Here is a 27,311-nt window from a genome sequence, read left to right as displayed (position 1 = left end):
CATGGAATTGCCCATATGCTGTGTGTCTGTATTTGCCAGACTCAGCAAACTTGGTTGCTGTTATTGTAGTTCAATTTGTTATTTCACAGGATAAGATCTCTTATGAATTTTTTGTTGGTGATCATCGCATAGACAAGAGCCTGAAGGAGACACTGGAACAGTTAAAAGATGAGAAATACAGTACCAGCCACAGGCCAGGTTTAAGGTTCAAACAGTGACGAGATGTACCACTAGTATACCAGGTATGTCTGTCTGTGTGTATGTAGATGTACAGGTTACTTATTATAATCAGTGAAGTGTGTTTATGCTGGACTGGGGTTATCATGTCGTGTGTTTAGTTGTAAACATGTCCACATTTTGTGGGGAGTCTCAGAGGTATTCCTGTTAGACTATTACTACAGCTAAAAGTTCATACTATGAACTTGTATGCTAAAGAGCACTTCATATTGATAGTGATTACTATGTTCCTGTTGTTACACACAGGTCACAGTGAGGCTGTCATAGCAGTATCATTTAGTCCTGATGGAAGGTGAGTGTGTGTTTAAAGACCTTATGAAATGTCGGAAGTTTATGTAGATGTGTGTACTAGCATGTTAGTGATTGTAATTACAGTCCAGCTCTATCCTCAGTATTACAATTGGGTTCTTTTGAACCAATTGCTGTAAAGTACAAGTTTGTGTGTGTGTGTGTGTGTGTGTGTGTGTGTGTGTGTGTGTGTGTGTGTGAGTGTGTGAGTGTGTGTGTGTGTGTGTTCCTTCATATATCTTATCATTATGTTGTACAGGGATCTAGCTAGTGGATCAGGTGATTGTACTGTTAGATTATGGGATACCAGTACTGAGACTCCTCATCATGTTTGTAAAGGTGTGTATAGTATAGTGTGTACTGTGTACATGTGTTGAAGATACAGATCACATAGTAGACACTGTGTATAACAAGGATACAATCATATAATAGTCTCCATAACTGTATAATACAAATCATTAATGTGCAATAGTATATACAAACAGTTCAGTTATCACATGTCTCTTATGAGTCTTCAGTGTCCTGCCAAGTCTCTGAACTGTCTTAACAACTTGTCCAGTAGTCACATGATGTGGTCTAGTTGCGGAGGAGATGATGTCTAATGTAGAATGAGTTGACTGTGTCTGAGCTCACTCATAAGTAAACAGGAGAGTTCTACAGTCTTGTTCCACCATGGTATTCTGTGTAGGTACTGTTCGGGGTGTATTCTTTTGATGTGGACTTAGCATTTGGCAGTGTCTATACTCAGTAGTGCAGTTGACAGCCTTTTCATTTCTATAGCCATCCAAGGTCCAGTCTATTGTGCATAGAAGGACTTGTTGTCCTGGGGCTAGCTGGGTATACTCTTTCTCTTTTATAATTATGAGTGTTCCTGCTGATCTGACACGTGGCATGTACTATCTCATTTTACTAGAAGGAGTTTCTCCTCAGCTCCTCATTGTAGTCAGACTGATAGATCAGTAATGGTTAGGTAGCCACTGACAGTTAAACAGGATCTCATAAGGAAGACAGTTCAGTAGTGACATGTTTGGTATGTAGTTACATGAGCAGTAGGAGCTGTGAGTGTTCTTCCTGTTCCACAATCAATAACTGACTATTGTTGAGTAGTGGAAGACTTGACTTTGTGACCACAAAAGATGGACTAGTGTAGTCAGCTACAATCGTCATTGTTTGTATTGGTTGAAGGGACTTAACCACTCTGTGCAACAAGGTGGGGAAGGTTGTATTCACTACCAAAAGCATGTGATACCTCTAAAACGTCGCTAAAGCATTAGGCCATTTGGACAGGGAATCGGTTTATTGGTTTGGTCTGCCAGTAGGATGAACAATATTTGGAAGTTATATACATGAAGTTCTAAGGGCAGACATTGTGATCAAGCCCTGCTAGACTTTGATGACCCAAGTATTTGTAATGTGCAAATGGTCAGGTAATACCTAATTTTCATGGTGGCCCATATCATTGCCAGACACTATTTTGTAGCTTTGTGCATACTCAACAACATCATTATAGGTTGTTGACAGGACAGCCCCAAGTCCCACCTCTGAGACATCTGTAATGTGTCACCACAAGCAATTACAATAGTGATTACTTTAGACCATTAATCTGTCATGTTCAACTGCCCACTCATGGACTACTCTAGTGGCTGGGTAGTGTCTAATCACTGGACTGGACTACTGGACTGGACTACTGGACTGGACTACTGGACTGGACTACTGGACTGGACTACTGGACTGACATATTTTAAAGTTTTACACACTTTTAAGGGTGGGATTACTGTGCATTTGGGTGACTGGTGACAACATTTCATCCTTGAGTGGTGAATATGATACTAAAAAGTACAGTGTAACTGTGATAAGTCAAATGGATTCAATTAAATTGATTCTAATCACTGCTTGACAGTATCTACTGATATAGATAGTTGTATCACAATGATCACGTGTGCCTAACAGTGAAAGAAACATTTTTGGACATACACACATGTCAGTATATCTGCTATACAGTAACATAATGGTGTGTGTGAACACACAAACTAGATCCCATGACATAACTGGTTATATTTCATTACCGGAATGAAATTGTATTCTGTAAATGGGCACGCTACTAATTCCTATGGCTTCACATGCAAAATCTTGGTTTTCATTGATCTGTGCTTGCTTTCCACTCCCTTTTGTATCAGATGTGTTTGTGGTAATTAAAAATCACCATCTCCAGTTAGAAGTACTGACTTTAAAACTCAGTTTAGTATTTTATGCCTAAAGAATTCTACAAATTATAAATCTAGTCTCACAGTTTTAGTAATCTTCTCTTTTGAAGCCATAGTAGTCATTCCTAAAAATCTATTTCCGTACTTTAAAGATAATGTTATTACAAGCCACTACAAGAATTTTTGGGGACTTTCACAATTAGCTGATGGAGGAGAATCAATTTTAGTGTTAAAATTACAGTGTTTTGTAACCATGCCATAATTTGTATATACTTCAAAGGATTTCAGTCAGATTTGCACTAAACAGAAGTTCAATGTCTCAACTACAACATGTGTTACTCATCAGGTGGAGAACAGTATCTGTGTTGGTCTTACAGCTTCATATAAAACACATAATTTTATTGATGGAAGCCATAGGACATAGTTGCTTGCCCCCTTAATTCTATTACAATGTCATTTAGCTGTTAATAGGAGTAGAAAATTGCATTGTCATAGCACAATGGCATACAGTACGGCACACAGTACATACAAGTTATAAAAGTACGTTGGTTAATTTAATGTGTCCCATTGCACAATTACATATCATGGACTCCAGTGACTAGTCACCAATTCACAATATGCATATGTTATAGAAAGTTGTATCACAATAATCACGTGTGCCTCTATGAGCGAGAGGAACATTTCTGGGTATACCTACATGTCAGTATCTGCTATACTGTAGAGCGGATACTGTCAAGCAGTGGATAGAATACATTTAATTGAACCCATTTGACTTATCACAGCTACTTTTAAGTATCATATTCACCACTCAGTGCTGAAATGTTGTTACAAGCCACCCAAATGTACAGTAACCCCACCTTAAAAATGTGTAAAGCCAAAAAAAATATCAGTCCAGTAGTCCATTCCAGTATTCCAGTCCAGTAGTCCAGTATGAATGATCGTGGCAAAACATGGTTGCATTGACCACATCTTCTGACCCCACTGCACCACGAGAGCCAATAGTGCAGATGTTCTGATTTCTGCAATTTTTAGTTGTACTGCTCTTACATAGCTGAATGTCTGACCACAAAAAATGTGGACCACTGTAATGGGGCAAAGATTCAATATTTTCAGCAAAGTACAATACGTTTCCAGCAGTGTTTTCATCATGCCATCCTGGATATTGGTACCTTTCCTTGGTTTGCAAAGGCACCCAATTTTCACTGGAACATGGTAGGGGCTTGAGAATTGGAAGCATATGTTTTCCTTTTCCTGTTCTTGTGCTCTGCTGTCTTAGAGATACAGATGTCTGCAATTTTTCATTAGGCATGTTCAACTGTGGAAGAAATACTGCTTCTTGACTGGTCAATGCATTTCTTCCTTTACATGGTGGTTCTAATTTTGCATATGCTCCTTGAATGGGTGTAGTTGCAGATCCAAAAGTAGCTAATTTAATTGCACATAGAATATACCCTTCTGCAGCACACTGATGAATAAAGCACCTCCACCATTCCTTAGATAGTCCATGAAGACTCTTCCCATATGCTGAAGGATTTACCTTGACAATATTTTGCATCCAAGCAACATTTCCACTCCTCAGCCATGCAGTAATTTTCACCTCACCTAAACTTTTCAATTCATCAATAACTTGTATAAGTAAGGCTAATTCTGGTTTTCTGTCTGTGAGCAAACCTATGGTTTGATCACAGATATCACAACATTACTTGGGGTAAGTAATGTCAGACAGTTCTTCTCCAAATAACTGAAGAAGCAATTTTCTTATTGTGCAGCATCATCAATGTCACTAGGACGATGCTGCCTTGCCATGTCTCTAGCCCAGTACCCAACATGCTGTATGTCATTATCATTATAGAAAATGTACGCATAAGACTGTTTACCATCCCTTCCTGCTCTCCCAAACCCCTGTGCCCATGCACTGATAGATGGAGGCAAACCATTCCGTATGACAAACCTTACATTACTCTTATTTATACCAAGCCCAAATGCATGTGTGGCAACAATCACCTGGATATCTCCACCTTTCCATTTGATGTAGGCTTCTCTCTTCTCTGATTCTTTCATTTTGCCATAATATCCAATAGCCAGCACATCCCTCTCCCTCAAAGCTAAAACAATAGGTCCTACGTGACAGGCAAGTAATACTACATTGCCCCTTAATCAAATCTGTTATGAGATCTGCAAAATTGCTGAAATCTCTGGAGTCTAATGAAACGGATTGTTTTGAGCCATCTGACCTTGTAGAATTTCACACTCTAGCAGCCAAATAAATGTTCGTACGATTCACTGAGCTTCTCTCAATTAAAGGATCGTGCATAAAAGACCTCAATTTTGCCTCTACTTGAGGAACAACAGTAGCAGAGAGAGCCACTAGAGGAACATTGGGAAAAAATGCATGCAAGTCTTCAATTTTCTGTATGTTTGTCTGAAGTCTTGCCAATCATAGACGAGATGCGCTTCGTGTATGGCTACTGGACCCAATTGATTGTTTGCATTTAGTGCCTGAACCTTTACATGGTTGTCTTTGTCACTAAGCAACCATTCTGGGCTCACAAAAACCACTGCTGCACTCAAATCAGCACTGAATACCTTCTTTTCAGCATTGGGATCTACTTGAGCTGATCCCAAGTAAACAACCCAAGTTTTCCAACTTGTGTGTCTGTTCTTGCATCAGACTAATGGTTGGCGTAATTAAAAGTGTCGATTGCTTTGTATAAACAGCTGGAAATTGCTAACACAGGTTTTTACCACTGCCAGTGGGTTGAATAACCAACTAGTCTGTTTTTTCTAAGACAGCATCAATTATGCGACTTTGAAATGAGTTAAATGAAAATATTCAACAAGTACACAACTTTTGGCAGCTCCATCTAGATCATAAGATGAGAGCAACGCATTAAACTCATCCATATCACTGCAACTGTTGTTGAATGACCTTTCCTATATCACACAAAAAACCATGGTTAATTGCTGAATTCATATTGAAGTCCATGACATTTAAACGTAAACAACATAAGTGAGCTCATTATTTTATTTTAAACACATGACTATAAAGCAGTTTTGTGGCATTGTAATCATACAGAACTGGGATTTTCTTTCCAGCCAAAAATATCACCCTAAAACCAGCCTCAATTTCCTGTCATGACAGCTTGGCAGCATTGGTTAGTCACAGCTAAGCCCAAAAATGTAATCAGACTAGCCCCAAACCCTTTTCTACGGAATTTTAATAAAGCTTCTATTCGCTATAATTTTATGCCAACTGACTAACTAACTAACTAACTGATGCCTCTAGCCAAGCATAACTTGACAATGGATAAGACTATGGGCTTGATTTCTTCATTGTTCGGCATTGCTTCATCCCGAGATGTGTCTTTTTGCCATGTCAACCGCAGTACATACAATACATGCATCATGGACTTGCCTTTGTCCTCCTTTGTGTCCTAGTTCTTTTCACTGACAATGCAGGTATTGATTTATGATAGTGTGATGTGGCTGTGTTGGCTATTATGCTTATTGCCCATATTTTCCATGGTAACTGGATTGATTGCAGAGACATTTCTCATACTGTTCTTTGTTTGTAGTGCTGTGTAATGGGTGGAGCATAGCTGAAAACAGAGCATGATGGTCACCTCTCTTTCCGTTACATAATTGTTTGTTGGGGTACCCGTTCTGATGTAAAATTACTTTACTATGGTGTGCCTGATGCCATTCTCTCTTTTAATGTGGTATGCGTGGGCTCATTATGTTATGAAAAAGTAAACAAGTAGTAGGAATTTTATAGGGATCAAACTCATCAAAGCAAAAAAGTAGTGAAACAAAGGAATAGCTAAAAGTGGTGAAGGTTGCCTATACCTGCAGTGGACATTTAATCCCTAATTAAGTCATGGGTATAGACTGAAGTTTAGGGCTTTAATGTCCACTAGTATATCAGCAGGTATAGACAACCTTCCTTGTTTCAGCACTTTTCCTTGTTTCACTACGTTTTTTCATCCATAGTCCAACTTGAAAATTCTTAACTTTTCCTTCTATTTGTTAAGATTAATATGCAGTTTGACAATTCAATTAACCAGTGGTCACCTTTATTCTATTCCTCTATTAAACCCACACATGTACGTGTTGTTCAGCTAGTTACACAGCATTACAGATGACTACGAGAAACATCTCTTCAATCACTACAGAAAATGTTGATGATTTTTGTTACAAATGTGATAGTCAACAGAGAGGAAGCCATATGTGCTACCAAGAATCGACACCTTGTACACTCGGTGAAAAGAAATGGGACACAAAGGAGGACAAAGGTAGGTCCATGATTCATGCATTATATGTGACTGAATTTGACAAAACCCGGCTTCGACACACAAAACTTCGTTAGGAGATATGGCGATTTTAAGTAATCATTGTGTAATAACTTCCCAGTGCCTACAGCTGTGCAAACAAAATTTGCACCAAGTATGCATCTATTTACTAGCTATCACTGAGTGGGTGTATACATTTCTGATGCCCAAAATTAGCCCTGTTTTGGGCAGCTTTTCTCGAGTGAGTAATAATATCACAGGTGATAGTAATAGGGTGGGAGGGTGGGGGTGGATGGTGGTCTTAATATACGGGTATAAAATGGAGTAAGAAGACGATTGGAATCCAGAGGCCAAGTTTGGGCTCTCCATGGCCCTCAAATCACTCCAAATTGACCGAGAACACTATTGGTGAGCTCTCTGTGAAGTCCCAGCTCACTACACACCATTATCACAAAGCCATGGCCATTCAATGGCGCCAATCTCCCACTCGTGGCTTTGACAGGGTCGGAAGAAAGCTGCCACAGAAACCAGACTTGCCAGTCCTGAAGGAAGTACAGTGTGGAATGTGATAGTGTATTAGGCCAGCAATCCATTTCTGGCAAAAACGTAAGTTTGATTTTGTGTGTGTGGAAGCCTTGTTATGTGAAATCCGGTCACATATGTACTGTGGTAACCCAAAAGGCACCAGTAGGGCTGAAGTGACATCTAACAGCAAAGAAATCAAGCCTGTAGCATTAAAGGTTGTCAGGTTGTCAAGTTACACTTGTCTAAATGCATCAGGCAGTTATTCAGTCTATAATAAATTCTGCTAATAGCAACTGATCTAAAACATTTTTGGCCATTCTGAAGACACTTTTGGGCTTATTTATACCTCACCAATACTGCCAAGACATCATGAAGGTATTGTGAGGCTGGTTTGCCAGAAATCTGAACCTCCATGATCAGTGGCGGATCTAGAAAGGTTTCGGTAGTTTCAACAGAAACCCCCTTTCAGAATTTCACTTTTAAAAGTGATGCTGGCTGAGTATATAAGCCATTCTTCTATTGCAATTAGCTCTTTATCATAACAGTAACATTTATAATAAATATAACTTACAAATTGTCTTCATTTTCATATCTGAGGCCAACTAGATCAAATGCACAGCAGCTCATCTGCTTACTTGATAATTATTTTTTCAGGCACTTGTTTCTGTGTGAGAGTTAAAAATTAGAAAACGAAAGAGAAGAGACCGTAATGAGAACTTAAAGCAAAGAAAAACCACTATCTTTCTTTGATTAAAGAACAAATAAGGATGTCTAAGTGGTGGACTAGCACAATAGTCACATAGCTATATTAATGTTATATTAATGCAATGGCTTTATGGAGGAAATATATAGCTACACCTCCCAGAAAGTCCCTTTCAAAAATCCTAGATCCACCAATGATGATCCCTAATAGACAGTTACTCTCCGTACTGTATGATAAACATATGATAAACAACTACGTGTATTGATGTATTATTCAATGCCACATCAAAGGATCGAGTGGCACCATAAAACTTTCCACTAAACCAATATGTACACCCTGACAGTACATGACCACAAACTATGTTGTATATTAATTCAACTCCACAATAACACACTCTCTATCTGTAACATGACAAAAAGTATTGTATGGACGAAGGAGCTAAATCAAAGAAATTTTTAATTCTATGGCCTGCTATGCTGCTGCAAGTTCATTAAAAATCATGCAATCGCCATACAAAGTCACTAGTCACAATTCAGAAATAACTGAGAAATTTATCTATAATAGTTGCAAAAATGCTAATAGCTAAATGCTATCCAGTGACATGTTGTAGTGTTAGGCATGAATACATGATATGGTTATTGCATTGTAGTGAATTCATGTACAGGGTTGGCTTTGTGGTTATGCCACAAAACATAAACAATTTAGCTAAGTACATGCCAGAGCCTTTGATACCATCCCTCTAGTGGTACTGCACCTGTTGAAGCTGAATAGGCTAATAATCTGTTGGCCACAGTCCACTACTGATTATGGTAAAAGAGTTAATTATTGGCTTATCAGTACAACTCTTATTAGACTAGTTGTTACAACTGTGTATAGCACATTAAAAAAAAAAAAAATCAAGCCCATAGCCTCAGCCGTTATCGAGTTACGCTTGCCTGAAGGTATCAGGTACAGTGTAGGCAGGTAGTTAATCAGTAGAAAATTCCATTGAATAAATTTTTTTTTTCAATTTTGTAACAATTTATTGGAAGCCTTTAGGATCTTACTGAAGGCACTTTTGGGCTTGGTTGTACCTTACCAATATTGGCAAGGTGCCAGGGTGGTACATGTATTGTGAAGCTGGTTTTTTGGGTGATATTTTTGGCCAGAAAAGCCCAAATTTTCATGATCCCTGATATACAGTACTACCGTACCAAGAACATGAGAGAGATCATTGGTATGTGAGACCAAAAAACTACAATTGTTGACGTACTCTAATTATCAACACAGTCCTTGTGATCTCTTAACACTTTGTCTCGTCTCCTATGGCATGTTTGTGCATCAGTGTGAACTCCCATACTCTTTACCCAGTGCCAGGGCTGAATGCCATCTTCTCAGTGGAGTCCTTATGCTTATAAGTAACTGCTGAAATATAAGCACTGTGGTTCACATTTAATTCCTACAATGGTCACATCAAAAGTATCATTTTAGGTGTTCGTATTGTTGTTGAAATGTGCTTGTATAGCTAACACAATTGAGTGGTACCTTATTGTAGTGTACATACTAAAAGGTTGATGTAGTATCTTATCTTTCTCTCTTGCTCTACATACATGTAGCTCACTGCCATTGGATCCTCAGTATTGCCTGGTCACCAGATGGGAAGAAGATTGCATCAGGATGTAAAGCTGGCAAGGTGAGTGAAATGTATGGAGTTGTCCACCTCATTTCCCTCTACCACCCTTAATAATACTCTTACTACTACAGTGGAACCTGTCTAAAGCGGTCACCTTCAGGTCAGAGATATTTGGTCTTTATAGAGAGGTGGTTGCCTATCATATCTCTATAAAGCAGCCATAGGCCACAAACCAAGGTTTGACCTTTATACAAAGGTTCCTGGGATTATAGCTATCCTCACACATGCCTACTCTTCAATCCATTACTACATAACAAGCATAAACAAAGTAGCTAGCAGAAACCAGAAAGGATGACCAACAAGAGCGAGAAACCACTATATGGAGACATTATCACTAGGCTGCCTTACTACAAAGCCAGTGAAGGAAAGGCTATGGTTTTTATACTGGAAAGACAGTTACCTGGTAACTACACAACTGTAAATTCCGAGATAAATTCAAAAAATTAGCATATTGTGGGGTGAGCTTTAATTGGAATCGTGTGAAGAGACAAAGCCATGGAGTGGCTATAAGCTTATCTATACAGAACACAATTGTGAGTATAAAATGTTATAGAAGTATAAAGTAGTGTAACTGGTTTACTCACTGTTATGACTTGCTGTGGCTGCTTTGTGAGAGGCTTTTTTGTATAATGAAGTGCTTCCAAAAGCTGGCTGTTATATGTGTTATAGAGGTGACCGCTTAATGCAAACTATTTCTGTACAAACTGTTTAGGAATCAGTCGGGACCAGTCACATGGCCATTTTGCTGAGGTGACCACCCAACTCAGGTGACCATTAAGAGAGGTTCCACTATACTACACATTTATACACAGTATGTTAATACCCTACTACACAGTGTGAGACATATCCAATACTTGTGAAAATTTCTCTTCTACACACCATGATACAATTGTTATCAGTTTATCATACAATCTACAGGTGTGTATATGGGACTCAGTAACTGGTAAACAATTGGGGAAATTCCTAACTGGCCACAGACAGTGGATAACATGGTTGTCATGGAGACCAATGCATCAGTAAGTATGCTCATATACAGACCATATATAGACGTTCTGCATATAGTTGTGAGACTGAATTGTATGGGACTTGTAAATGTGAAGTCAAACTATTGGAAATGATCAGTGTGGACTTAGCTTTTACCTCCATTAGCTTTTATTGTAATGCCAATGGAAAGTATAGTCAATTAGCTACATGTAGGTCTACATGTAACAACCACTGTAACATTTTTTTCTAGAAGCTGTACAAGCTTTATGCTTGCTTTCAACTTTTGGTCCTTGTGTACATTTATCATTAATTGTGTTGGTAGTTATAACACTTTGTGTACTGCGATCATAACCACCTGTGCTTATATGCACTATATTTTGCATTGATAATTACATAATATTTTATGGTACATAATTCCTGTTAGGGATCTTGTATATGTACTTCACACTATAGGATGGTGGTGTATGTACTCCACACTATAGGATGGTAGTGTATGTACTCCACACTATAGGATAGTAGTGTATGTACTCCACACTATAGGATAGTAGTGTATGTACTCCACACTATAGGATAGTAGTGTATATACTCCACACTATAGGATGGTAGTGTATGTACTCCACACTATAGGATGGTAGTGTATGTACTCCACACTATAGGATGGTAGTGTATGTACTCCACACTATAGGATGGTAGTGTATGTACTCCACACTATAGGATAGTAGTGTATGTACTCCACACTATAGGATAGTAGTGTATGTACTCCACACTATAGGATAGTAGTGTATGTACTCCACACTATAGGATAGTAGTGTATGTACTCCACACTATAGGATAGTAGTGTTTGTACTCCACACTATAGGATGGTAGTGTATGTACTTCACACTATAGGATGGTGGTGTATGTACTCCACACTATAGGATGGTAGTGTATGTACTCCACACTATAGGATGGTAGTGTATGTACTCCACACTATAGGATAGTAGTGTATGTACTCCACACTATAGGATAGTAGTGTTTGTACTCCACACTATAGGATAGTAGTGTATGTACTCCACACTATAGGATAGTAGTGTATGTACTCCACTCTATAGGATAGTAGTGTATGTACTCCACACTATAGGATAGTAGTGTATGTACTCCACACTATAGGATGGTAGTGTATGTACTCCACACTATAGGATAGTAGTGTATGTACTCCACACTATAGGATAGTAATGTATGTACTCCACACTATAGGATAGTAGTGTATGTACTCCACACTATAGGATGGTAGTGTATGTACTCCACACTATAGGATGGTAGTGTATGTACTCCACACTATAGGATAGTAGTGTATGTACTCCACACTATAGGATAGTAGTGTACGTACTCCACACTATAGGATAGTAGTGTACGTACTCCACACTATAGGATAGTAATGTTTGTACTCCACACTATAGGATAGTAGTGTACGTACTCCACACTATAGGATGGTAATGTTTGTACTCCACACTATAGGATAGTAGTGTACGTACTCCACACTATAGGATGGTAGTGTATGTACTCCACACTATAGGATAGTAGTGTAGGTACTCCACACTATAGGATGGTAGTGTATGTACTCCACACTATAGGATAGTAGTGTACGTACTCCACACTATAGGATGGTAGTGTATGTACTCCACACTATAGGATAGTAATGTTTGTACTCCACACTATAGGATAGTAGTGTACGTACTCCACACTATAGGATGGTAGTGTATGTACTCCACACTATAGGATAGTAGTGTATGTACTCCACACTATAGGATAGTAGTGTATGTACTCCACACTATAGGATAGTAGTGTATGTACTCCACACTATAGGATAGTAGTGTATGTACTCCACACTATAGGATAGTAATGTTTGTACTCCACACTATAGGATAGTAGTGTACGTACTCCACACTATAGGATGGTAGTGTATGTACTCCACACTATAGGATAGTAGTGTATGTGTTTTGTGTGTGTGTTGTACTAGTGCATGCATGTGGAGTGTGTGTGTGTGTGTGTGTGTGTGTGTGTGTGTGTGTGTGTGTGTGTGTGTGTGTGTGGATTACGTGTGTGCGTACGTGTGTGTGTGTGTGTGTGTGTGTGCATGTATTAATTATCCATACCCACATTACAGATTTGACATACTTCCCCTTCCATAGGGAATATTATGTAGGACACTATCAGGACATGGTCACTGGGTTAGTGGTGTACATGTAGTAGTAATTGGATCATGTGAGCTCCTGTCAGGTGAACGCACTATGTCTCAACACTGACTATGTGTTAAGGACTAGACCATATGAACCAGCTAATGACAGACTGTCTAAACCAGAAGGTATCAAACTGTACGATTGTACTGTTTAAGTAGGGATCGCGGTGAAAATTTTGCATGCCGCCCAAAATTCCGCCTTTAAAAATCATCCTAGAGAAATTTCATGCAACGAAAATCACCTTTACAGAATAGTACTAGTCCATATAATATATAATACAGCATTAAACATAACAAAACGCCCACAGGTGGCCGGATACAGAACTTTTAAAAATTGCTAAAACTTTTAGACTCACTGACCACAGTTGCAAAGCTAGAGGCCAAATGAAGCAGCACATAGCTACTATTTTATGCCACAATAACAAACTCACCAGTGGGATGTAACTTTTTGGGGTTCCGACGAGTGTAGGCCCTCTGCACCTTGTCTTTTCTTTTATCTTTAATCAAGCTGCTTGTCTTCTTCATCCAACGTAACCATATCGAGGTGTTAATTTTCCGTATCAACACTTTCTTTCAGCAACATATATAGACACCACAGAATTATGTCCGAGATAATTTCAGAGCTGGACCTCAGAAGCGCTTCAGTTCTGGCACTACTATAAGACTAGATGCACTGTATGTGCAAGTCTGCGATTAGGATCCTGTTCACGATAGGTTTATGACCTGCCCATCAATTAAAGATCTAGGTGGACTACTAGTGATAGAGTACGGAGACCACACCTCTTAACAATCTAGCTGTTTACTTAGCAGTAAACAAAATGACCTCACCCCTTATTGGTTTAGCTAGCTGCACACCTCTTGGCTGACTTGATATACTCTAATACAACAGTCATGTATGATATTCTAATAGAACAGTAGTTATATTGTAGCTAGCTGTACTACAACAAAAACTAAACAAACTAGTTTTTTTTTTTTAAATTGTAAATTGAAAATGAAGTATTGATCTATGCTACAAAAAGTAGTGAAACAATATATGAATGATGGTATTACAGCATAGCTCAGTGAAAAGTCCCTACTTTGGCACATTGGCTATATTTTACTCAATGCCAAAGTAGGGGTACAGTATGTTGTAATACCATCATTCATCTCTTGTTTTACTACCTTTTGTTGCATAGATCCCTACTTCATTTTTAAATTTACAATTTTTTAACATACTATTGTGTAGTAGTTCTCTGGCTAGAAATGTTGTATGATCTCTCATGCATATCTGTGTTTATTGGTGAAATGTCTTCAAGTACTGATGGTACATTGGTTATTACCATATTAGGAAGTGATCAGTGAAGAATTACTTGTGTCGGGATGTGATGACTTTACAACTGCTCCTATGGCAATCATCCACCGGCAAGAAACCATTGGCTAGAATGACAGGTAGTTACAGTACAGTGAAATACAATATTGTTTAAACAGCACTTACTGGAGAACATGTAGTTGACCTTATTATATACACTAACCTAAAATTTCCCATTTGGAGGGTCACAGTTGGCCATAAAAGTATGTGTGGTCACATGTCAGTGCATCTAGTAAGAAAGTGACCTTAGTAATGATGTCTAGTGTTTTAATGTGTGCATTGTAGTTCCATGTTGTATCCATCACAAACCTTCTCCCAACACAAAGTGTGCCTTCCAGCTAAGATACACTAGGTGCCATGGTTGTGCAGTCATGCATGGCAATAACATTATATCACAAATAACAGTATATCATCATTTTGAAAATTTTACGTAATATTTCCTTTGATGTCTGAGGTTACTAAATCCAATAGAAACCTGTGGTAGGGTTACTAAATAGTTAGTAACCTGTGGCCTTGCTGGTGATTGTTTACTACTGTACATTCATCAAACAAAAATCGGCAAAGATTAATGGAAGCACCCATGACTTGGTCACCTTTCATGTATCCTCGTTAATAGTGATGTCTGGTTGGGATTTTCCGAATAATGTGACACCATCATGTGGTAGTGTATCGGTTACCAAAAACTTTACAAATCTTTCGTTAAGGGAGATATTTGGAATCTAGATTAAAGCTTTCATTTGGAGTTTCTTGTCATCTGATTCACTAGTGAAATCATCAAATATTTTCTTCGTGTCTGTATAGGCCACAGGCCACTACCTCATTACTCTCTATTGATGTGTGATAATATCAATTAATTGATTATATCATGTATATCATGATTGTGATTAACAAAAAGCTTATGTCGTGATATGATAACACATGTGCATGTGTTATAACCACGTTTTGTAAAATGGCTTCCAACTTAGTACTGCTCTCTACTGGAATTAGCAAAATTTGGCATTATTTTGGTTTCAGAAGTGATGAAAATGGGAAAATAGCGAACAGGAGGGAAGTGATCTACTAGGTTTGCTCACAGACTTTATCCTACTTGGGAAATACGAATCTAACTTACATCTTAAGTACAGTTACAATGAAGAGTTCATGCTTATTAGTAAGTCAGCTCTGTCTCCGTCAACATCCAAGTCTAAGAAAAAGGAACACTGTATTTCACAAAAAGTCACTACGCTTGAGGTAGCCAGCATTTTAAGCATTGTGAGGAGTCGATGATGGAATCTGAGTGCAAAAACATGGAACCATTGGCTACAGTTGACAGTTTTCCGTTTCTTCAACTGCTGCAGACACTGGATCCAAGGTACAACACGGCTTCTTTTCATGCCCACTTTACTCAAGTATTGTTACCTGCCAAGTACAAAACTGTTAAGGTGTCCGTTGCAGGTTTGTTGAGTAATGCTAGCTGCTGTTCATTGACCACGGATATGTGGTCTGGGTGCCATTGCCGTTCCTATATGGCTGTGACTGCTCACATAGTGATGAATGGAAGATGAAGAGTTTTTGTCTTGCAAATTGTGAGATTACAGATTCCCACACTGCTGATAACATAGCTACTAAAACTATCAGTTGTTATGTATAGCACTGGAAACCTTAGATATAGTAGTTAGAAACCTTAGATATAGTAGTTAGAAACCTTACCAAAGATTTACTTAACTAATTACTTTATCTCATTATTGGTCATGTCATATGGGGCTGGTTTCATCATAACTGCATGACACAATCCCTGAGGGTGCACATGAAAAATTAAAAGTTGTTACAGGTTTACTTCGCCATTTGTGTATTACAAGTCACAACATTGTTCATATATTCATAAATAATTGATGTGATACATACAAAATGAAACAAGAATTTTGATGTCACACTGCTGAGAGATGAGCAATACTACCACCTAAGCATCTTGGGACAAGTGTACACATGAGGAGTTAGTAGTAGTTTGCCTGTGTAGCCAGGCATCACCACCCAAGTTGAATGCAGTGAACACCTGTAAAGAAAGCAGATAAATGTTGTGAAAACTGCTGACGAACACCGTAACTACTGACCAAGCTGAGAAGAATGAGTTGTCCTACTTTAAGTACATAAGGTTACATCCAACTCTAGTTTGTTTGTGAAGAGGCTAAGTTCCTATGCATTACTGATGAATACTCCCATAACTTTGTATATCCAACATATGATACAGTACTAGTGCCAAGCATCTGCCATAAAGTACAGCCGTGATCAACCCTTTGTATGGAAAGTGTACACTGCTTTGAGTGAGGTGGAATTATGATTACCATTACAGATGACTGTATATCTAAATTATTATACATAGTTTATAAACACTTGCAAAATTGTGTGAGTATTAATTTGGACCACAAAGTTAGGGAAGCCAGTATAAGATGGTCTCAGGCTGAGTGTTGTATAACAACCATTATAGTTAAAGCACCTTTACAGGTTACTAACAATCTGTTGACCTTTACAGAAATAACTGGCAAAGAACATCACCAGATTGGCTGGCAATAAACCCATCCAGCCCCACAATCAAGTTTCTGGTTCTTGAATTTTAGTTCAGTACATAGTAGCAGGACAGTCAAGTTGATTAATACTCAATGATATACTTTATATACACACACTACTGACAAGCTCTACCTCTTTTAGAGCACAAGGAGGTTGTATTCCAGCTGAACTGAAGACCATTAATAGAAGTTTACGTTGTGGTGTAATTCTGCCATATACATTGTCACAGATGTGAGAACAACTACAGCTTTAGTGTCTGCATTTCCTCATTAGCACTTGCCATCTTTTAGTTATTGCCTGAGTTGAGAAAGAAGCTAGGAAAGAAGAGCATATTGTTCGAGAATTTACTGAACAACATTGAGCACTGTCAAGAAATAAGTCTCACACGTCTTCACGCTGCAGCTTCATGTATCACATTACACACCTTACTCATAATAGTATCATGTAGAATGAAATGTAGTGCTTACTGTAGTCTGCCATATAATGCTGATTCATTCGTGCACAAGTTGCTCCACATGCTTTCGTGGTTTTAATAAATTCTTCAAATCGATGTTTCTATCGACCTGTTGAATGAAATACAGTGAAATTCTATAGCAATACAGATAAATACTAACATTACAAATCTATGGATTCACCATTTTGTTATCTTTATCGTGGTGGGTGATGGTGGCTTTTCCTTCCTGAGGAAGAGGGGTTCAGCTGTATCTGTCAGGCCTGTAAGGAAAAGAATCCATAGAATTGTTACTACGCTTTTACTAACCTGGTGTGTGAAGTCTTGTTGGTGTGTGAAGTCTTGTTGGTGTTGGATGCGTAGCGCATTGTAAACATCAATTAGAAGTAAGCGGCGATGGCCTATCACTGCTCTGCCATCGCGTACATAGCGGCTTGAAAATCACTGTGATGACTGTAGTCAAGATTATTACTAAGCATAACTCTTAGGAAAGTTGTAACGTTTCACACAGCTATGTAATGAGGGCCTACAAATTTTCATTATATGCTTGGGTTAGTGCTATACCACCATCTTATAACTGAATGGAAACTGGACGCCAAAGTTATTGAAATCACCACTGATATGTTACAAGTGCTGTGGATAGCTTGGAGTTTACTCACTTCGGATGTACTGGCCATACCCTCCAGCTGAGTATTACTAGGGGACTACAGCTCGGATTTGTTTCCCGGGTGTGTTTGTAAACTTGTGGAACATTTTCACAAGTCAACTGAAGCCATGTACGTACACTGCATTCTTCATGGACTTACCAGTGTCCTCCTTTGTGTCCCATTCATCTTACAGCGAAAAGTGTTGATTTGGCAATAGCACGTGATGGCTTCCCTTCATAACAGAAATCATCCGTATTTTTTGTAGTGGCTATTTTGATTGCAGAGGTGCTTTTCGAACAGCTCTTGATTCGTACTGCTGTGTACATAGCTGACAACGAAGCGTAATGGATACTTCACTTTTCAGACAATAATTGATATAACTGGGGCGCGCAGCACCATTTATTTCAGTCAGTATGTATGGATTACAGAGGTGCTTTTAATACTCACAACACCAGGCGATGTCGAGTGCCATAAAATTCAAACCCCCACGTCATCATAATTCAAAACCCACAATTGAAAATATTATTATAAATTCTTTAGACCCGAATAGCTTATGACAAAATCCAAGTAGCTAGTGTTTTGATGAATGTCCACACACTTCTTTGTTGTAATGGGAAGTTGCTTTCTTGGCTAACTTAATGGGAAATTACTTTCTTGGCTAACTTGAGTAATTGTGGTGAAGGATTAAACTCATAGCATGGCTTTTCCTTTGATTTATTTTCACGTACACCAATGATGAAAGAGTTCTTTGTAGTTGTAGCTTTCCTCTGTCATCACGCTTGATTTTATGTATAACAGAAAAGACACGTTCTTCTCTAGCATTTGAATGTAGAATAGTTAAAACAACTTTAGCAACTTTTCCAAGTTTGTGGAATCTCAAAATATCCATTCCTGGAATTTTCATCTCACATAAGGAACTCCATATTGTATCCATTCTATAGTATGTTTTCTTTTTGTTGCCCTCACCTACCTCGTAACATATTGCACTATCCCGAACAGGCTGTGGTATTGTATCTCTGGGCAAAGCTCGATAGTCAAGATATTCTTTATTTAAATCATCCAATTCAGTATTTGTAAACTTTAAAATTTTAGAGTACCCTTTTATGAAAGTACAAACCATTACAAGGTCACTTTGTTCCTTGACCTCAAAATCAACAAACTGACTATCTTTGACAAGATTTTTGTTCAAAGGAAAGCACTTTATAATATACAAAACAGCTGATGTGTAAAACTGTCGTACAGATAAATAAAACTTCCTCACATTTCGATCTGTAATGTCTTCACTTTTCAATATTTTGTTAATCTCTGATGATGTTACAATACCAATAAATAGGTTGGAGTCCTCAACTTGTTGATTCCTATCACTGCAGGGAATTTCATGCTGTTTTGTTAGCAAGATCGCCTTTTTCATTTGTGCGTGGGTGAAAAACCGCACATAAGAAAAAGGTAGTCTGAGACTACGTTTTGAGTGTGATAATAAAAATGTTTTTGTGCGGGTGATCATTTATTTTATGTGTGTGAGCAGGTGAATGACTCTAAATGTGGGTGTCACCCGTGGAATGCGGGTGAGTTGGAAGGTCTGTATTTTGTGGACCAAAAAGTTAAAGTATAGAGAGGGGTATAAGATTCTTATCTGACATTATGGTTGTTGTTCTGCAAATAAAGCATATATAATCGGTAGTGCACATAATCAATAAGTTTTGCTTCTGTCACAGAGGAAACCTTTTCAGAATCTTTAGCAACAATCAGTATCACAATATACCATTATTTATATCAGTGCATCTCTATTTTCAGGAATCTTTATATAATAATTTCTGCCTGTCTTTTAATTTTGTGTTTTAGTGCATGTCTATATATTGTATATTTTATAACTAACTCCGGTGCTCAAAACATGCTGGTCTTGCAACAGCAAATGCCATACTAATACTCACTTAGCCCAACATGTCATGCTCCTTTTGAGATATGCCATTGTCGCCAGCAAAACTACTCCACAAATATTTGTCTTACAGGGTTACTTCGCATTTTCATCTAAGCCAGGCTGTTGTACACTATCATTCTGTATTAACTATTGACTCAATAATGACCATTACCATCCTAAAACTCATAAGTAATAGCCAAAATGTTGGATCACATGAAGGAAGGTTTTACTTGTTATGATATTTCTTCATGGTAAAGCCAAGTAGTAAAAGCACTCAAAAGTGTCTTTTGTGGCTTTACCCATATTATATAAAATAGTTTCAATATCTCAACTTTAATGTACAGGATTTTTTATCCCACACACAAGTAAATTTAGTAACAACGTTTTGCTGACATGGGTACTAATAATATTAAACAAAATCACACATGGATTATACAGTTTTTTTTTTTTTTTTAGAAAACCAACGTGTCAGTAAACCGGGAGCATGTCCACAGTTTTAAAACATGCTTATCTGTGTACTTAACTCACATGGTCTTCAGTTTTTATAATATGATGGTTAACATTTCATGTATTTTGGATGGTGAAGATTGTAACATTTTTTCCTATCTGATCCTATCAATGAGGTTGTCACTTGACAACAATTTAATGTAAAATGACTCCAGTTTCTTATTGTGGCAATTAACCTCTGCATCATTGGACCATAACAACATCTCTACATCTGTCACTTACTTTGCTCCACTAATCATATTCTCTATAACCCTGTCAGCAAGAGTAAATAATACTCTTGCTGTCAGTAACAGATGTAATTCATCATTGCGTGGTATGACATACCTTCCATGGTGAAACTATGATATGCCTGCCAGCTTAGCAATTATCCTAGAAATCAGTAGTACATTACTGATCTTGTAGACTCTGTACGTGTGTAAACTGACATACTAATCCAGGTTATTGAAAGATCACACAGTCATATGGCCTTTGTGGTGCTTTGTTACTCAGAGAAACATGGCCATAATACCCAATTATTTTCAGGTGCGGAGTTTTCACTCTTTCTTACAAGAGGTCATTCCATACCAAATCTCGACCCTCTTGGATTTTTGTGAAATTTGGAAGAGACATGGACTCTACTAAACTTTATCACACCTAAATTCAGCCCATTCTAATGATCTCTCTTTAAGATATGACCACTTAAAAATTTATTTTAAAATATCGTTTATATTCTTTACAGTCACACTTTCCTTTGTTGGTGGTTGAGATGTGGTTCCAGTGAGTCATCAACAAACCCATTTGACAGTAAAGCTATGGCTGTTAAATGTTGGACTGATGAAGACTGGCTGAATAGGATATGTAGTTCACGAAGTGCTGGGCTCATTTCATGATGCTGTGAATAGACATCTGATCACCAATGTGAATTTTGCTTGGCCAAATATTTGGTGTCGTCAAAATCAGGACCTGGATACTTAACATTACAAAGCGTGAAGAGTGGCCAGCTGAAGTACACGCCACGTTAAATTTTTGATGTGATTTTATATCTAGTGATTTTTATAATGCTATAATTATACACTATTCAATTCAATCATTTCTCTGTGAATCAGAATATAAAAATTAGTGTTGCCAACCAGTATGGAAAAACCGGTTATTAACTGTTATTGTCTAGGTCAAGCCAATTATTGGCTAAGAATCCTTTAAACCAGTTTTTCCCATCCACTTGGTAAATCATAAATTACCCTGTTAACATCATAACCTAACCTCAAAGAATGTGTAAATATGCAATTGTAATAACTGTTATTGTAAGGCAGGATGTTGATGGTCACTAAACATGGCTTGTCGAGTACCATTATGTCAATATCCAATTATTCACCTTCCAACCGGTTTTAGTAAACTCTGCAGGTTCACAGCACTAATAAAAATACAGGTCACTAGGTGGGGGAGGTAATTCCAAAGGCACATTATTAAATTTGGACCTAACTGATAGGCTGCTAACTGGCATAGTAGCATGCCATGGAGTGGATGCAGCAGGTTGTTCTCTTCTAGGAACACGTATGTCCTTTGCCTTCTTAGGTGGTTTGTCAAATTCAGGGTGAGGGCCCTCATTATACCTGGTATGTGAAAGTGTGGTAATAAAATGGTAGTGCAGGATCAATTCGCTTCAAAAATTCACAAACATTTTTCCTCATTCCAAATTTTACTTCCTTGGCAGAAAAATGTTGCCAATGCTATCACGCGTCATGCTGAAGAAGCATCCAACATCGTCTGTACTGCTTGTTCTTGGGTGTTCCAATAGTTTCCTACTGATAGTACACTCCTGTCTTTGCTATTGTCAGCCTAACAAGTGCTATCAGAGTCTCCTTCGAATAACCTAACGCAGTGCTGAAATTCCACAAATAAAACAGAGAGTATACGTCTAAATTGGCCAATAAAAGTCTTTGATGCCTGTTCACCACCAGTAGACTAAAATCATATCTTTTATTATACTAGGGCATCAGATCCGTCAGTAGCATCTGGAGAAATTGGTAGTTATACTTGCAAGATGGACCATCCTCTTTCATTGCTGGCGAAGTCCACATAATCGTGATATACCATTCAAAATCATATCCTTTGTTTTTCATGAATGTTGCAAGCTTAGGACTGAACGAATGTTCAGCATTTACCACCGACTGTTTCCATGAGCCTATCAAGGTTGGATGTGTTGGACCAGAACTGGGATCACTGAGTGCCTGTGTAAATTGCTCTAGTTTCAGCTTTGCTGGTCCACCACTTCTGGCATGACCTGCAATACGCTACAATTTAAATATACCATAATGTCATGAGCACACATATTTTGTGCCTCATCTTCTCTTTCAAAAAATACATCATTTTTCAATGGAATTCCAGGACATAGATTTACACGTTAAATAATATCCTTTAGCCTTTAAATTTTCTGACTTCATATGCATAATGAAACTGTGCCAAAACTGATCGTAACTTGTCTCCAATGCTCCTCTTTACCTAAATGTGTTATATCCAATAATAACCCATGAGTATCAGACATACATCATTTACATGTTTTAGCAAGTACAGTAATTATTCATACATCAGAGTATCAGGATGTATCATTGCATATCGTACCTTCAATCCATGTATGATATTCATAACCTGATGGCACGGCCCTGGCCACAGGCATTCTGCAATATCTTTCATGTCAATGTCCTGTCCCATCCATCCTTTAGTATCATGAAGAACATGCTGTGGAACAATCTGACCTTATCTTCTATTAATATCATACCATCTAGTGGTTGTTCTATTGAAGCTAGATGTTAGATGTAATTTGCCATGAGCAGTAAAACTCATGTTTGGGTGTGATTATTGCCAACATTCTGCATACAGACATTTGCTGTACTTATTACAAACCATACACCTGATCTGTAACACAGACAGCGGACGAGCCGAAGTTATACACACACACACACACACACACACACACACACACACACACACACACACACACATACACATACACACACACATAGTGAGTACACTGCAAATAAATGATACGGTATTCATACCAACTTTGGTGTTTGTCATATGCCTGTTTACCCATGTATGTTGCAAGAGATACCTACAAGTGGACAAAATAGCAAGTGAAGTGTGTTGTTAGTTTCTCACTCATGTGCTCACACTCACCTATCCATAAATGTGCATGTCTGCTTTTACAGAAACATATGCCATGTCAGTTTCAGGTGCTGCGTATCCTGATGAATGAGAAACCAAAGCAGCAGCGATCACAGATCGTCCATCTGTTATTTGTGGTATTTCTTGGGAGAAACCAAATTAGCTCAAAGATTTTAATGTTACGTCTGACAGGATAAACTTTAAAAAAATGTTTCATTACCATAATTATTTCATCTCACATTTTCACATCACCATGCATAATGGGAGGTTCGGCTGCATGAAGCATCTTTTACGTATTCTACTTCCTTCCTTCCCGCCATGTTAGTGAAGGTATCTGAAATGCTGTGTAACGAGTTGAACATAGCTGACAATGAAGCGTAATGGATACGTCACTTTTCAGATGATAATTGGCGTGCACAGCGTCATTTTAAATGCAGTATGCGTGGGTTCACCAGTCATAATAATTGTTTACAAAAAATATAACAAACAAGTACACAGGAATTTTCAACTAGAGTAGGGACTATAGCACATCGATAAAAAGTACTGAAACAAGCTGGAGTAGTACATGATATTAAATCACAGTAAAACAATAAGAAGTGTTATATCCCTACTGTGCATTTCCATTATGGTATCTTGAGCACAGTAGGGATGCATACGTTCTAAAATAGCACAAAGTGCCAGTAAAGTGTGATGTCATTAGGTGTCATGATGCTTATTAAAAAAGGAACCATGTGTTGTCTGTTGACCATATTTGGCTATAAACAATATAATAGGGAACATCATGTATCTAGATTTAAGTAGGATTTACTCCAAATACACTTTTAAATTTTAAGGTCTTGGTTGACATTTTTATGGAATTGCCCATATGCTGTGTGTCTGTATTTGCCAGACTCAACAAACTTGGTTGCTGATATTGTAGTTCAATTTGTTATTTCACAAGATAAGATCTTTAAATTTTTTTGGTGATATCATTGGATAGAAAAGAGCCTGAAGGAGAGAGACACTGGAACAGTTAGAAGATGTCCAAACAGAGAAGCTGGTTGAGATACAATACCAACCACGGGCCAGGTTTAAGGCTCAAGCAGTGACGAGGTGTACCAGTAATGTGCCAGGTGTGTCTGTCTGTGTGTATGTTCATTTGTAGTGTGTGCAATAGTATATGCTTGTTGATTCCATAGATTGTGTAGCTCACTTTATGTACTGGTGTATTTCAGGAAACAGCTAAGGCCACTCCAAATATATTTGCATACAGGTAAGCAGTCTATTTCATTATGAGATCAGCAGCTTTTTAATCATTATTTGCCTGGCACAACCATAGCGAACTACGTGATAGCATACTTTAGCTTGTACCTTGATCTTACAAGTTGCAGGAATGGCACAAAATGTGAATTTGTGTTGACTTGATAGCACACTGTCATGTGAGCTGACACCCATGCAAGATGGTTTTTACTGAGTCTGTACAGTATACAAGAATAACCAGAAAATAACAGAAGAATACGGAATAATAGAACATTTTAGTGGTGGCAGTAAATAGTGCTGTGAACCTGCAGAGTTTAATAAAACCGGTTATTGGAAGGTGAATAATTGGATATTGACTGGTTATTGTCTGATTGTAAATTAGCAGACATTATGGCACTAAACATGCCTGTTAGGGTGGTACCAAAGTGACCATCAACATCCTTCCTTACAATAACAGTTATTACAATCACATATTTACACATGCTTTGAGGTGATGTTATGATGTTAACACTTGTCAGCAGGGGTAATTTATGGTTTACCAAGTGGGTGGGCAAAACTGGTTAAAAGGCTTCTTAGTCAATAATTGGCTTGACCTAGATAATACTATGAACTTGTATGCTAAAGAGCACTTCATATTGATAGTGATTACTATGTTCCTGTTGTTACACACAGGTCACAGTGAGGCTGTCATAGCAGTATCATTTAGTCCTGATGGAAGGTGAGTGTGTGTAGGACATTGTGTATGTATGAAATGTTGGAAGTTTATATAATGGATGTGTGTGTACTTCTGTATCATACCGTGCAATAGCTTATTCCAGGTCACTGTTAAAAGTTATCTTGATAGCATAGAATTACGTACATTTATAATTGTCTGATTATTACACCATTACACTGACTACCACATGAGCTAAAGCTGCCAAGTTGTTTATATCAAAATATTGTGTAGTAGTTACCTGTTCCATGGTTATGTATGGTTTTCTCAGTTAATGATTGTAACTACAGTCCAGTTCCATCATCAGTATTATAATTGGGTTCTTTTAAAACCAATTACTGCAAAGGACATACAAGTGTATCTGTGTGTGTACTGTAAGTATAGTGTGTGTGTTGTGTGTGTGTTGTGTGTGTGTGTTCATATAACTTATCATATGTTGTACAGGTGTCTAGCTAGTGGATCAGGTGACTGTACTGTTAGATTATGGGATACCAATACTGAGACTCCTCATCATGTTTGTAAAGGTGTGTATAGTATAGTGTGTACTGTGTACATGTGTTGAAGATCACATGGTAGACACTGTGTATAACAAGGATACAATCATATAATAGTCTCCATAGCTGTATAATACAAATCATTAATATGCAATAGTATATACAAACTAGTTTTGGGTGGTATGGCAATTTTGATCATGGTATTAGGTATTGAGAAAATACCCTGGTATCCGGTATTTCATGGTATCCTGACAGTGAACTAATAACGCACTTTTAATCAACCCGGTATTGCTTTATTTGTGATAACAACAGTCAAGTGTTAATCTGTAGTTACTATCCAAAGTTGGGTATATACCACAAGTAAAAGTTACTCGTGGCTAGCAAGTTATAAATGCATTTTACTAACATTTGTGACTGGGCCTGCGAAAACAGGGCATGTGGGCACAGACTACAACCCATCACTCTTCAGGTCATATCTCAGTACTGGAATAGTATTTGTGCAGTCTGTAACTTGCATCATGATGCCAATTAAATGCTGACTAAGAGCTGAAAATTGCAATACCATAGCATAATGGTAATAAATGTTATGAGTGATGAAAGTGTGAAAAAGTAGGCAAAAATCATGTGCCCACATGCCCTATTATCACAGGCCCGGTCACATTTATACAGTTGATACCAGGGACAGAGGAGACACCTTTATTTAAGGGGGGCTGGAGGTATAGCTTGGTGATGGCATGGCCTAGCTGAAAGTCGAAGACCAAGAGAAAAAACAGGGGAACTGCCTGCTGACAATAGCTTCCCTCCACCAACTACATCTCCTTATTTATTACTACATATGTAGCTGGTTCACAATTATTCCTGCACTGCTCAGAATAGTCACTGCACAGCTAACATAATTTGGTGCTACCTTAGTTGTTATTTATACATATAATGAACATACTAAAGAGTTGATCATCTCTCTCTCCCATCCTACATACACAGCTCACTCCCACTGGATCCTCAGTATTGCTTGGTCACCAGATGGGAAGAAGATTGCATCAGGATGTAAAGCTGGCAAGGTGAGTGAAATGTGTGAAATTGTCCACCTCATTTCCCTCTACCACCCTTAATAACTAGTATATTAAAAATTATAAATTTAAAAATGAAGTAGGAGTCCAAGTGATAAAAAGTAGTGAAACAAGAGATGAACA

The 27,311-nt window shown here is 38.0% G+C and overlaps 2 protein-coding genes across 3 annotated transcripts in view; both read left to right on the top strand.

Moving 5' to 3' along the window:
- The first annotated feature begins 4,326 nt into the window (after window positions 1–4,326).
- LOC136244457 (protein Notchless-like) lies at window positions 4,327–24,651 on the top strand. 2 transcript variants are annotated; one of them, XM_066036060.1, is made up of 7 exons: window positions 4,327–7,021; window positions 9,842–9,918; window positions 10,837–10,934; window positions 13,074–13,112; window positions 13,162–13,246; window positions 14,448–14,548; window positions 24,566–24,651. In XM_066036060.1, exons 1-5 carry the CDS (start codon window positions 6,868–6,870, stop codon window positions 13,163–13,165), a joined length of 372 nt encoding a protein of 123 aa, XP_065892132.1. In that variant the 5' UTR covers window positions 4,327–6,867; the 3' UTR covers window positions 13,166–13,246; window positions 14,448–14,548; window positions 24,566–24,651. The 2 variants fall into 2 exon arrangements, with proteins under 2 accessions (XP_065892132.1, XP_065892131.1); XM_066036059.1 differs by lacking the exon at window positions 24,566–24,651 and adding an exon at window positions 21,254–21,477.
- The window catches only part of LOC136243996 (notchless protein homolog 1-like), an 18,691-nt gene continuing 15,374 nt past the window's right edge, over window positions 23,995–27,311 (top strand). Inside the window, exons 1-5 of the mRNA XM_066035527.1 lie at window positions 23,995–24,053; window positions 24,670–24,788; window positions 25,588–25,633; window positions 26,072–26,151; window positions 27,103–27,179. Of these exons, the coding sequence (XP_065891599.1) occupies window positions 23,995–24,053; window positions 24,670–24,788; window positions 25,588–25,633; window positions 26,072–26,151; window positions 27,103–27,179 (381 nt within the window). The remainder of the gene's footprint in view (window positions 24,054–24,669; window positions 24,789–25,587; window positions 25,634–26,071; window positions 26,152–27,102; window positions 27,180–27,311) is intronic.

Source organism: Dysidea avara, chromosome 14, assembly GCF_963678975.1.
Source record: "Dysidea avara chromosome 14, odDysAvar1.4, whole genome shotgun sequence".
Taxonomy (NCBI): Eukaryota; Metazoa; Porifera; class Demospongiae; order Dictyoceratida; family Dysideidae; genus Dysidea; species Dysidea avara.
This window is presented reverse-complemented; position numbering and strand designations above follow the sequence as displayed.

Excerpts from the sequence above, each read along its gene's own strand:
- LOC136244457 (XM_066036060.1), top strand. The coding sequence starts at position 6,868 with ATGACTACGAGAAACATCTCTTCAATCACTACAGAAAATGTTGATGAT. Across the intron at positions 7,022-9,841 it reads GGACACAAAGGAGGACAAAG|CTCACTGCCATTGGATCCTC; the intron begins GTAGGTCCATGA and ends ACATACATGTAG. Across the intron at positions 10,935-13,073 it reads TCATGGAGACCAATGCATCA|GGAATATTATGTAGGACACT; the intron begins GTAAGTATGCTC and ends CCCCTTCCATAG.